Raw genomic sequence first — 12852 nt, 5'->3', positions numbered from 1 at the left:
CATCTTCGCATACCTGCATCTTTGGCTCCCAACGAGATAGAGTGAAAAGGGACTAAAGAGCTGCTGTGAGCCCTGTTCAGTTCTACAGGTTATGATACTGCTCTCTATACATTAGGAATTCCAGGTGAATGGCTACTCAGAAAACAGTATTGGCTAATTATTGAACTTTTTATTATTCAAACTCTACATGCTTTCTAATAGGTGATCTATCTACTGTTTCCTAGGGACATTCCAGCTATATCACACACCTTGACTGGTCCCCAGACAACAAGTATATAATGTCTAACTCGGGAGACTATGAAATATTGTACTGTAAGTATGAATGATCATGTGTGGCTGAGGGTGTCTGCCAGGGGCACTAATGAGCGGGCTGTGTGCAATATGAATTGTGCGGAGCATGCATGTTGGCCTCTCTAGCCTGACAGCATATGTTACTCTGAACTAAGGAATGAGAATCTCAAATGTGCTTCACTTCTCCAAAAAAGGAATGAGTTAATTTGAATGTGCAGACATGTCATAAGAAATCAACTCAGCGAGATTGATGCTGCTCTGAATGGTTTTGCATTTACTCTTTCTGGAGATAGGAAAAAGTGTTTTAAAGTAAACTCTTTTTTTTTTCCTTTTTAAATGTGTCTTAATGTTTTTCAGTGTATGGATTATAAATCCAAGTAAACGTGGCTAGTTTGAATCATATACATTCATATACAAACACTGATTATACTTCCTGTTTCTAAATTTAAAGGGAACATTCCAGGTGGCTGCAAACTAATCAGGAATCGATCAGAGTGTAAGGACATCGATTGGACAACATACACCTGTGTACTAGGCTTTCAGGTCTTTGGTAAGGACGTGAAACCTGGTGGGAAAAGGTTGTGGGGTTTTATAGATAATTATTTGCCTGAATTCCTAAATGAAATAGTCTATATGTGTTCTTTCATGTTATCACTATCAATGCCAGATTCAGAGAAATTAAACTGGTACAAGGTTTGTTCTCTGCAGAACCCAGACTTTTGGCCCTTGATAAATAAGAGAAAGGAATTTTACATAATAGCACAGATTGCCTGTCCATTTTTTTTCTATAAGTGAAAATTGAAACTTAAATTTGTAAAGGCATTTTTATAACAGCTTTATTGAGGTATCATTCACATACTCTATAGTGCAGCTAAAGTGCACAAATCAGTGGTTTTAGTATATTCACAGTTGTGCTTCCATCATCACTAATTTCAGTACATTTTCATCACTCCAAAAATAAACCCACCACCCATTCGTAGTCACTCCCTCCTCCACCACCCCATAGCAACCACTAAAATCTATACTTCCTCTAATGATTGGTCTATTCTGGATAGTACTTATAAATGGAATCATGTAATATATGATCCATTGAGACTGGCTTTTTTCATTTAGCATATTTCAAGTTTCACCCGTGCTGTAGCATGGATCAGTACTTCATTTTATGGCTGAATAATAGCTGTTGTATGGCTATACCACATTTTGTTTTACCATTCATCAGTTGGACACTTGAGTTGTTTCCACTTTTCAGCTATTATAAATAACTAGAGACCCAGCGCATGAAGATTCATGCACTGGAGGGGGTGCGTCCCTCAGCCCAGCCTTCCCCCTCTCACAGTCCGGGAGCCCTCAGGGGCAGGAGGTGACCCAGTGATCAGGGGAAGGTGACGCCCCATCACACCTTTGCTGCTGCCACTGCCGGCAGCAAGCCTCGACCAGCCCTGGTTCCCTGAGCCTTGGATGGCCCTGGGTGGCTGAGCAGCTGCCATCCGAGGCTCGCCTGCACCTTGGGCTGGCCCTGGGCAGCTGGGGGGCTCAGGGAGCTGGGGGACTCTGGAGGCAGATGCGCAGAGCGGCCACCCCAGAGGGGCTGAGGGGACTGGGCACCACCATCTTTGAGGGCGTGGTAGTCAATTAGTATATCCCCTCCTTATTGGCTGTGGGCGCCGCCATCTTTGCGACGGCGTGAGGGTCAGTTACCATATTCCCTCTTTATTAGATAGGATGTTGCTATAAACAAGCATGTGTAAGTTTTTGAGTAAGCATGTTTTCATTTCTCTTGGGTATGTACCTAGAAGTGGAATGGCAAGGTCAAATGGTAACTGTGTTTAACCTTTTGAGGAACTGCTGGACTGTTTCCCAAAGTGTCTGCACCATTTACATTCCCACCAGCAGTTGGGATTGAGCTTCTCCACATCTTGTCAGCAGTTGTTATTGTTAGTTTTTGTATGTGAATATCCAGTTGTCCAAGCACCATTTGCTGAAATAAAAAGGCAGTTTTAGTAGATATTATTTAAAGATGAAATTTGGAGATCCTTATCTGATGTTTGGACATTCCTAGAAATCTGTCCTGACAGTTTTCTAACTAAGCCTTTCCCAGTCGGTAGGTGTCCTTCTGAAAAAGTTAGAGGATAAATGGAAACATTAAAATAATAAAGCCATGTTTGCAGAGAATTAAAAATAAGTGTTATACTCAGTAAATACAATAAAAAGGATGTAGCACAAATACCTAAAGCAATACCCAAATATTAATACTTTTCCTTTTAACAGTCTATCTCTGCCTTCTGAAAACAGCTCTCACATCCAGCATAAGTATAGATCTGAACACTTCTTTATGCTGTGTGCATTGGAAAAATAATCCATTGTCGGTGCTTGTTCTAAATACAACTGCTATAGAGATGGAGAAGCCTACTAGGCTAGGAAGAAATGAAAAACAAAATAACCCTGACTATTCCATAAACAATTTCATTATTCTGGATGAAACTAAGGCAGTGGCCAGTAACTAATAACTTACCTAGTTATTTTAATGAAGCAATATGTAATACTTATTATTCAGAAGTGTTCCAATTTATTTTACCAAATTTACCAAACATAATTGTTCTCTAAAGTAGCATTGACCCACAGGAGGCCAGCACTTCAACCCTATATAATCCATAGTTTTAATCTAATAGAATTTTGTGCTATGTTGAACATAACCACCAATGCCTGATAAAGATTAAAATTAAGTTTGCTTATCTTTGGACATAAATAATAGTTACCAGAAATTTCTATGGGATATCAGGTAGACTAGATTCTCTGTAAGGTTTTCTTTAAAGTGCCTCTCTGTGAGAGAGGATGTAAATTTTACACAGCTTACCCAGAGTCCACTTTGAAGAATTAGTGAGTCCCACAGCTTTGTTTTTGCACCGTGCTATACGAGTCACTGAGAACTTCCCGAACTAGAAACCTGAAAAAGGAAGAGCTTATTGGTGAGTTAAGCTTAAAACTAAAGTTACTTTAGCACCACCTGCTGGTTACTAGTGAGTACTTTTGTATCATTAAATCTTCCATCATAAGGCTATTTAGATTTATAATTTTACTAGAGGCCCAATGCATGAAAATCGTGCAAGAATAGGCCTTCCTTCCCCTGGCTGCCGGCACCAGCTTCCCTCAGGCACCCGGGACCCAGGCCTTCGCTCTGGCCGCCGCCTTCGCTCTGGCCCTGCCATCCTCCTGTAGCTCCCTCCATCTCCTGTCCCCCCCTCCCTCATAGCAGGCGTCCTACCCCACCCCGGCCGCTCTGCGCCAGTGTCCCAGCCACCGCCATCTTTGTCACATCAATTTGCATATTCCCTCCTTATTGGCTGTGGCCTCTGCCATCTTTGTTGTGGAGTGATGGTCAATTTGCATATTACCCTTTTATTAGATAGTATTATTAGTTAGACTTTGGGTAAAACATTTGAATAAAGTGTTGAGCCACTAAGAAATTGTAAGGGGAAAATGTTAGCAGCTAAGAGTTTGAACACAGATGAAAATTAGTAAGGTCCTAAAATTAAATAAACCTATATAGCATCACAGTTATAAGTTATATTTTTCAGGCTAATTCTTCTGCACCCCTATGTTCCCATATCAAAGGTGTCTGGCCAGAAGGATCTGATGGGACAGATATCAATGCACTGGTGCGATCCCACAATAGGAAGGTGATAGCTGTTGCTGATGACTTTTGCAAAGTCCATCTGTTTCAATATCCCTGCTCCAAAGCAAAGGTAAAATTAATTTAATAAAAACTAGCATTACAGCGCTTTTTGTTTGAGGATAATTTTGTGTCAGTGGCACTAAAATATTTGTAGGGTTCCTAATCACTGTCCATGATACTGGGATGCACAGGGGGAGAACAGGGCCATCCATCTATGAGTGTCCAGGCATTGCTTGTCTTCTCTTTCCTCAGTAAGGACAAGATAATTATAGAAGGCAGCTGATGACAGTTTATTCATTTTTGTTTATTGTGCATTTGTTTACATTTTGGCAGTTTTAAATTTCTCCTAAACATATTTTGTTACATCTGTGATCAGCATTATAAAACTCATGAGAACTATTTCCTAAATCACCTATAATCCTGCCAACCTAGTAAATTCTTCCCTGGCCATCCAATAGAATAGTTACTAAGTATACGAACTTTTTCTCCAAAAGAGATGGGCTTTTATTTTTTTAACTATATAATCTGAAGTATACATGTCTTAATTGTTATGCGTTATTTCTCCTAAATAAACAGGTATTAAAGGGAAATTGCTGCTAGCTTTATTCCTCAGATTGGATGACTTGTGGCTTTGATTTCCTGTTTTACGAGCTGAATTGCCTCTTTACCTTGTCACCTCCATTGCTGTAAGCAGGCATGTAAGAATGAGTTTAATTTTCCTGTCTGATTTATTTCATATAGGCTCCCAGTCACAAGTACAGTGCCCACAGCAGCCATGTCACCAATGTCAGTTTCACTCATAATGACAGTCACCTGATTTCAACTGGTGGAAAAGACATGAGCATCATTCAGTGGAAACTTGTGGAAAAGTTGTCTATGCCTCAAAACGAGATTGTAGTGGATACTACTTTAACCAAAGCCCCCATCTCTTCCATTGAAAGTGTCATGCAATCTGATACTCCCACACCGCCTCCTTCCCAGCCCTTAAGTGAGACAGCTGAAGAAGCAAATAGAATAAGCAATTCTCCCACACTTCTGGAGAACAATCTGGAACAGATTGTGGAGCCCAGTGAAGACCACAGTGAGGAGCAGAGCGAAGGGGGCAGTGAAGACCTCGGTGAGCCTGTTTATGAAGAGCCATCCAATGAGATGAGCCGGGAGCAGAGTGAAGGCCCTCTTACTGAGGACCAGCAAGACCCTCCACCTCTATCCTAACACCAGGGCTTGAGTGTATGTGATATTGAGCTAGAGTTCAGATAACAGGACAGGAAATGATGGAGGATCTCTACTGACCAAGATTTTTGGTTCCCATGTGATTAGTTTTCTTCAGTAGTGTCATCTTCAATCAAATGGAACCGACCTAAAGGTTCATTTTGGTGTGCGTTGAAGATGAACCAAACTTAATAGTAGGAAAGAGTGAAACGTTGTCTCAGAAATTACTATGTGTGTAAGTGGTGTGATGTAAATACTGGAAGCAAAACAGCAGTTGTATTGATTTAAAACAAACCCCTTGTTATCTGAACATGTTTTCTTCAGGAACAACCAGAGGCATCACAAATACTGTTACTCATCTACTGGCTCAGACTGCTACTTTTCTCCTGGTGCAGAAAAATATATCAGAAAAGAAAAAAAAACAAAAAAAAACCTCCCTTACTGAGATATCCTCCTACCCCAAATGTGTAGTGGAAATTTTTCAGTTAAGAAAAACTCAGTATTGCCACTGGCAGTGGAGTTGCCTTCTTGAATAATAATGCCATTTCCTACACTACGGTAGATAGCCAGGTCTGCTTGTTAGTCTACTATATAGGTGCTGCCTTTTCTAAGTCATAATGAGGAGCAGTCTCTTAATTTCTTGTGTGCGAATCTATTTTATCTTAGAACTAAGAAAGCATTGGTTTGTTACAGAGCTTTTAATGTATATTAAACCATTGATACGCAGAAATAATGGATTCCTCCAAGGATTCCTTTACTGGCCTGAACATTTTTAAATGTTTGGCATTTGTGGGGATGTAAGGAAAAAGAAACCGCATGCCTATAAAACTAAATTGTAATTACTAGGCTGATTTTAGTTTAGACTTCAACATAATTTGTTCCCTCAATAATAGCAGAAATATAAATACAGTAAGTTTAAATGATTAAATTGGTGCTTGAAGTTTATTGGCTTAGCTGTAATTTTTACACAGATTAATTATATTGAGGGATAAGATACTCAGCAAATTGCAAATTCTTTTTTACAGAAGTGTGAATAACAGTCATAATTCCTTTTATAAATTGCACACTTAACAGATTTGCTATATATGGTCATTTTTCTCTGGTGGAAGTTGCTATAAGCCTTACAATTCTAATGTGGTTATCCTCTGCTTGTTTAGGCAATGCATGTATTATTATGCATTGTTTTTGTTTTAAGTTTTGTCAGATGACTTTGTTTTTCTTAAGTACCTGTTTCCCTACTTTAAAAAAAATTACTGACAAATATTCATTTCCTATATGTTTGTTTATACTTGGATTATAAAAAACTGTTTTATTTTTTAACTTGCTGCAAGTTTTGATACCTTTTTTTTGTTGTTAGAATATGTTTAGAAACTTTGGATGAGTTCAGAAGTCTTAAGTATGCAAGTGTTTACGTGATTGTGCCATTCCAAAGTGCATCAGAACTGTCATTCCCTTCTAGTATCTTCTCAGGAGTAATACAAATCAGGTATTTCATCATCATTTGGTAATATACAAACTCCAGTGAACTCCCAAGGACACTCACAACATTTATATTCACGTGCTGTATGTAAGGGTGTGGGTATGTGTGAAGGGGTAAGTATAGACACTTACTCTGTGTTTGTGTGTATCTCTATATAAGCAGATATACACCACATTGAAAATATTCAATGTATATCTCTAGGTGTATAGATATATGTTTGTGTGTATCTCTTTCCTTTTGTTTACAACTGTTCAAAAAAAACCTCAAAGTAGCTCTCTTCAACAGAAGAGAGGTAGATTCCAAGCAACCCTTTTTTTTTTTTTTTTCAGTGTGTTCTGTACATAATTATCAGAGAGAGCATCAGTATCAGGCATATATATTTGCCTATTAGCAGTGGTGACTAAATTATCAGGTCAGCATGTGCTGTTCCCTACAAGAAAAATACTATGAGATGAACAAGTAGAAAAGCATTTCTTCAAGCTCTCAATGACAACCAGGGAGTTTATGTGGGGACATCAGTCACCTTTGGGGTTGCTGTGTACAACGAAATTTATAATCGTGATACTCTTGGGTGGTAGTTTTAAGACACTACTAATACGCAGAAAGCGTTCCAGCTCTTGCTGGCAACTACTGTTTAACAGTCAATCAAATCTGTGATGATGGTTGGAAGTGGTGGGATTATGAAATTGTAGTTTTTAGAAAAACTTGTGAATGAAAATGAATCCAAGTGTTTCATGTGAAGATGTTGAGCCATTTCTATCATGCATTCCTGTCTCATGGCAGAAAATTTTGAAGATTAAAAAATAAAATAATCAAAATGTTTCGTTTGTCTCTCTAAATGTACCTTAAACTCTTTCTTCATTTATATTGCTAGTTGCCATGACTGTCCCTTTATTAGAAAACATGACAATTATCAGTTGATCACAGTTGCTGTTACGGATATAACCATTCTGATAGTAAAAAACTCCATCTCACAATATTAGAGGAAATTACTTCTGATTTATGCTTCCATTTAATAAGGAAATAGCTTCACTTTAATTTATTTCATGTCTGTACTTTCTCTAATGTTTAACATTGGATAATCCTAGTGATCCTGATTCCACTGCCTCCCAGTATTAGCCTTTGTGAAATCCTTGAACTCAGTAGGACCGTGTATCCCCTGATTTCTCCATCTCTCCCATGTTGTTTAGTGACAAGGATCCCGTGTATACCAGAACCATAAATCGGCTGCTACATATTTTTCTTTTTGAAGAGTTAGAGAGTATTCCATTTATTCCCCAGCTTTATAATCAAGAAATGATGGGGTATGCCAAAACCGGTTTGGCTCAGTGGATAGAGCGTCGGCCTGCGGACTCAAGGGTCCCAGGTTCGATTCCGGTCAAGGGCATGTACCTTGGTTGCGGGCACATCCCCAGTAGGGGGCGTGCAAGAGGCAGCTGATCGATGTTTCTCTCTCATCGATGTTTCTAACTCTCTGTCCCTCCTCTCCCTTCCGCTCTGTAAAAAATCAATAAAATATATTTAAAAAAAAAAAAAAAGAAATGATGGGGTATTCATCATTACCTTATTCACCTTTGGTGGCGGATACAGCCACACACATATACAGGCCTATCTCGCTTTACTGCACTTTGCAGATGTTTTTTGTTTTCTTTGACAACCCTGCATCAAACATCTATCAGCACAATATTCCAATAGGTTCAGATGATGCTTAGCATTTTTTAAATATCACCTTTTTTATACATATTGCTATTGTACACTTAGACTACATATAGTGTAAATATAACTTTTATATGTACTGGGAAACCAAAAAATTCATGTGCCTCACTTTATTGCAGTGGTCTGTAACCAAACCTTCAGTACCTCCAAGGTATGCCTATACGAACTAACCCATGAGAGGCTGTCCTGGGTAGGAATTCCTCTTTTACCAATTCTGAAACAAAATGCCTGATGGACACCAGACAAACCCTCTTAAACAGTGACTGAGGTGTTGGAAATATTTCTAGAAGAAATGGGGTTTCCAGCTTAAAGCTGGAACTAAAAGGAAGAGGAGTAAAGGTAACACGTTTAGGATAAAGAAGACAGGCTGAAGAGCAGCCCCTGTGCCGCCAAGCATGCCCCACGCACCCTGGTTCATTTAGTGGTGCGGGGTGTTAGTGTCCCTGTAGGCAAGGAAGTGGTTGGGAAGATGTCTTAACTGACCATGTTTTACCTAGATAAAGGCCATGCCAGGACTTCATGTTTTATAACTTTAAAGCTCACTCTTCTTCCACTTACACTGCGAGAAAGACATGTTCAGATAACAGGTAGCAAGCAGGAAAGGATGATGGTACAGATTCACAGATTGGGGGAAGATAAGCAAAACAGCAGAGGGTCTGTCAGTCTCAAGCCTCAGTCCAGGAGTGGGTGAGATCGCTGCACTGTCCCAGACACCAAGCCCTGCAAGAGAAGCCTACTGTGTCTCGGATGCCCAGGAATAAGCCTTCAAGGAGCATAGAAAGGTCATTGATGCAGCCCTATGTAAAGGGGTAGCTCCTGCTCGCTCAGGAGTCTCAGATAATTTATACCTTTTGTGCTCATCAGTTCACCTTTTCCAAAGGAAACCGGAATTTCTACTCTGCCTGCATTAATAGACCTGTACAATAACCTTAAATGCTCTGGTATAAAGAAGATAGAGAAATAATCCCAAATGGATTAAAGAATGCCTGTCTCCTAGAAATGTCTGTTTCATTTCTGTACCTATGGGTGGCGTCCTCAGGAGACCATGGCTCCCTGAACACATTGTTAGGTTCTCTTGTTTTGTTTTTTTTTTACTTTACCAATCCAGAAGTCTGGCAGAAAATCTTTATTACCATTTCCATATCTCAAAGGACAAAACATGAAATGGGCAAAACCAAAAAAACTACCGAAGTACTCAATGTTTAAAATACAGTATATCCATATAACTAAATGCTATTCAATGATAATAGCTAACACTTAAGTGCTTTACGTGCAATCCCATTATCTCAATTTTATAGACAAGGAAACTTGTACAGAGAAGCCAGGTTACACTAAAAGCAAGTAGCTGCTCCAAGATTTGAAGCCAGGTCCTGCTAGTGCACTACAGATGTTTACTGTAAGACAATAAGCTAGTGATTATTATTGCAGGAAAGACTAGAGTGATTCAGCTTCTGGTAGGAAAGATTTAAGACGATCATAAAGAACTACAGAAAGTGATTAGGCTTTGCAAAAGGCAGCTTTGGGCTCTGAACAGTGCCACAAAGTTGAAGGGGCCTGCTTGTGCACCAGTCCCCTCCTTCCACCCCTTCAGCCAAGCGCAGAGCTGAGGAGCTTCCCGCCTCTCACCTCACATTCTGACACCTGCTGCAGTGACTGCCTGCTCTTCCTGCCTTCGTGGGCCAGAAATGCACATGAGTACTGAGTCCTTACTGCTCCATTTAAACCTACTTGTACAGAGATTCTGCTTCCTTATTTTACAACTTTTGAGCAATTTCCATTTCACACAAAAAGCATGGCAGCTTCTTTCTGTCAGTGGCCACGTGCTTTTCCCACGTTGCCTCATTCCCCATCTCACACTGCCCGGTGGCAAGCCTGGAGGTTCTCCCAGCCCCATGCTGGGCCACTTGGCTTTTATTTTGCATCTCCTCTCCCTCAGCAATGTAAACACATAGTCCTAAAAATAGACTTCACTAGGGAGCCATCCATTGACAGATGAATATGGATAACTGGTGGTGCTGATCAGAGTTTACTTTCACCAGATCTGAACTGAAAACAAAGGGATCGCTAAAAGAAATGACCTCGAGGAAAAATAACTTTTTAATAAAAAGCAAAACCCTCATACCTGGTCATCCCATTTAATTCTTGATAGTCACATAGCCACTGAGCCAGAATGCATCCTGGGAGAGGTCACAGCCTGCCTCTGCACGGGCTGTCCATTTAGCCGACACTGGGTGGGAGCCTTGGAAACCTGGATGGAAGCAAGGGAACAGAAGTTGACATTCTCTTACCAGATCAATTGTAGAACTACTTCACTTAACATAACTTGTCATTCAGATGCCCAGGTAAGGCAGGTCCTCCTTCTGCAGACTTCAGTCTCTACAATAAAAATGTATTATGCTGCCAACAGTTTCAAAGTGGCAGCCACTCTGAATCCTGGGGAGTAAGTCATCCATTGATGAGGCATATACAGACCTATCTCATGCAAGGAACCATGCTGGGCCCCACAGGCAATCTAATGATAACTAAGATACAGCCCTGCCTTCAGGGAGCATGTAACCTGGAAAGGTGGGAAAGACAACCGTTCTAATTTCCCTCAAAATTTGAAAATTAACACTACGTGCTAATAAATAGTATATGATTTGAAATGTGAAAATATTCCTATTAAGGAATCATGGATTGGTCATCTATTGGAAACACCCATCCATTGCTTAAATTCTATAACAGATAACATCCAAAAGGTTAAATTTTGATATTTAAGAAATAGTGTAGAACCCATACAATGGAATACTACTGCTTAATGAAAACAAATTATTGATATATGCAAACTTGGATAAAGCTCAGGGCTCTATACATAGTATAGAAAGTTTACCAGCTGTACATTTCAAACACGTATATACCGTGTTTCCCCGAAAATAAAACATCCTCCAAAAATAAGACCCACTTACAGGTTTCCTGAGCGAAATATAAGGCATCCCCCCGAAAATAAGGCCCCCAGGCTCTGTCTCAGAATGAAAATTAATTTACCGTAAACTGGTCGCTAGGGCCGCCCCGACTGGCGTCTAGCAACCAGTGACGTTATGCGGAGTCCTGACATCACTGCTGTGTGGAGGCGGAGCGGAGGTCAGAGTGAGCGGTGAGCGCAGGGTGGGAGAGAGGAGGAGACTTTCGCAGATGCGTGTAGAAGAACAGGAGGATTAGAGCGGACGGGACGCGGCGAAGGTGGTGAGTGCTGGTCTGTCTCTGGTGACACTACCTGATGCTCGCGGCCGCCTTCATAATGACTGAAGGTTCTCCGTCAGTGGCAGACCCTGCTCCAGCCCAGATCCAGGCCCCAGCAAGCCCAGTGACAGTCCCCAGGCATGCCCCAGGGGGTAAATGTCTGATAAAGGGGTAGGGGGGATGTCTGGTGAAGGTGTTCAGTGGCACAGGGGTGGGGGGAGGGGGACCACTTAAAATGACACAGGAGGATCAGAGAGGGCAATCAAAACGACACAGGAGGATCAAAAGGGGTTACTAAAATGGTAATCCCCCCTCTGATTCTCCTGTGCCATTTTGATTCCCCCCTCTGATCCCCCGTGTCATTTTGAGTGATCCCCCTCCCCCCACCTTGATACCCCAATTCCTTTTTTTTTACCCCTAGAAATGAGCGCAAAAAGAAAAAGCTACTCCGTGGAGTACAAGAAAGGAATCGTGGAAGACTCTTGGGGCCAAAATCTTACTGCTTTCTGCAAAGAGAAGATGTTGAGTATCCGATTGGTCCGAAAATGGCGAGCAGAGTATGGTAACCTCATTGAACAAGTGGACAAGGGAAATGCTAAAAAGCGCAAGTGTGGATCAGGTCGGCAACCATTATTTTCCGAGCTGGAAGACCTGATCTGTGAATGGGTTGTTGACAGGAGAGCAAAGGCTTTGGTTGTGAATAGGGCTCAGATTCAAGAATTTGCCCTTGCAATGGCACCACAGTTTGACATAGCCCCCAAAGACTTCAAAGCATCACAACACTGGCTGGATAATTTCCTTCAGCGAAGTGAACTGTCTTGAAGAAGATCTACAACATTGTTTAGGTTGGAAGATACTCAAGTTATTAAGCGAGCACTTGCATTCAAGTCCTTTATTGATGATGCTGACTTCTCTAAATACAATCTTTCCAACATGATTGCTATGGATGAAACTGCAGTGTTTATGGGCCAATCATCTCAAACAACCATTGAACAGCGGGGTGCCTCCTTAGTGTACATTCCCTCCACTGCTTACGAAAGTGCACGTGTTTCCTGTATTTTGGCAATTCGTCTGGATGGCACTAAAATCCCACCTTTAATCATTTCTAAGGGCAAGAAGGAAAAGATTGACCATGTTTTGGGCGTTTTTATTCTTGAAACTGAAAAAGCCTGGGCCACACAAGCAGTTATAAGGAAGTGGGTCGATTTAATGCTGCCGCTTGTTATGCGAGGGAGCCAAAGAGGTCTGCTAGTCTGGGATG

The 12852-nt window shown here is 40.9% G+C and overlaps 1 protein-coding gene and 1 long non-coding RNA gene across 3 annotated transcripts in view; one reads left to right on the top strand and one right to left on the bottom strand.

The window, feature by feature from the left end:
* Positions 1–7448, top strand: part of EML4 (EMAP like 4) — a 152830-nt gene extending 145382 nt beyond the window's left edge. For both annotated transcript variants that reach the window (XM_080683151.1, XM_080683150.1), the window contains 4 exons: positions 225–312; positions 743–841; positions 3904–4034; positions 4706–7448. In XM_080683151.1, the coding sequence (XP_080539277.1) occupies positions 225–312; positions 743–841; positions 3904–4034; positions 4706–5179 (792 nt within the window). In that variant the 3' untranslated portion in view covers positions 5180–7448. The remainder of the gene's footprint in view (positions 1–224; positions 313–742; positions 842–3903; positions 4035–4705) is intronic.
* Positions 626–11255, bottom strand: LOC308255551. The gene is made up of 3 exons (XR_013961368.1): positions 10495–11255; positions 3146–3235; positions 626–2269 (listed from the first exon to the last, which is right to left on the bottom strand). It is a non-coding gene; the product is annotated as an uncharacterized lncRNA (long non-coding RNA).
* Between the last annotated feature and the right edge of the window lie 1597 nt (positions 11256–12852).

Source organism: Plecotus auritus (assembly GCF_963455305.1).
Source record: "Plecotus auritus genome assembly, chromosome: 8".
Classification (NCBI taxonomy): domain Eukaryota; kingdom Metazoa; phylum Chordata; class Mammalia; order Chiroptera; family Vespertilionidae; genus Plecotus; species Plecotus auritus.
This window is presented reverse-complemented; position numbering and strand designations above follow the sequence as displayed.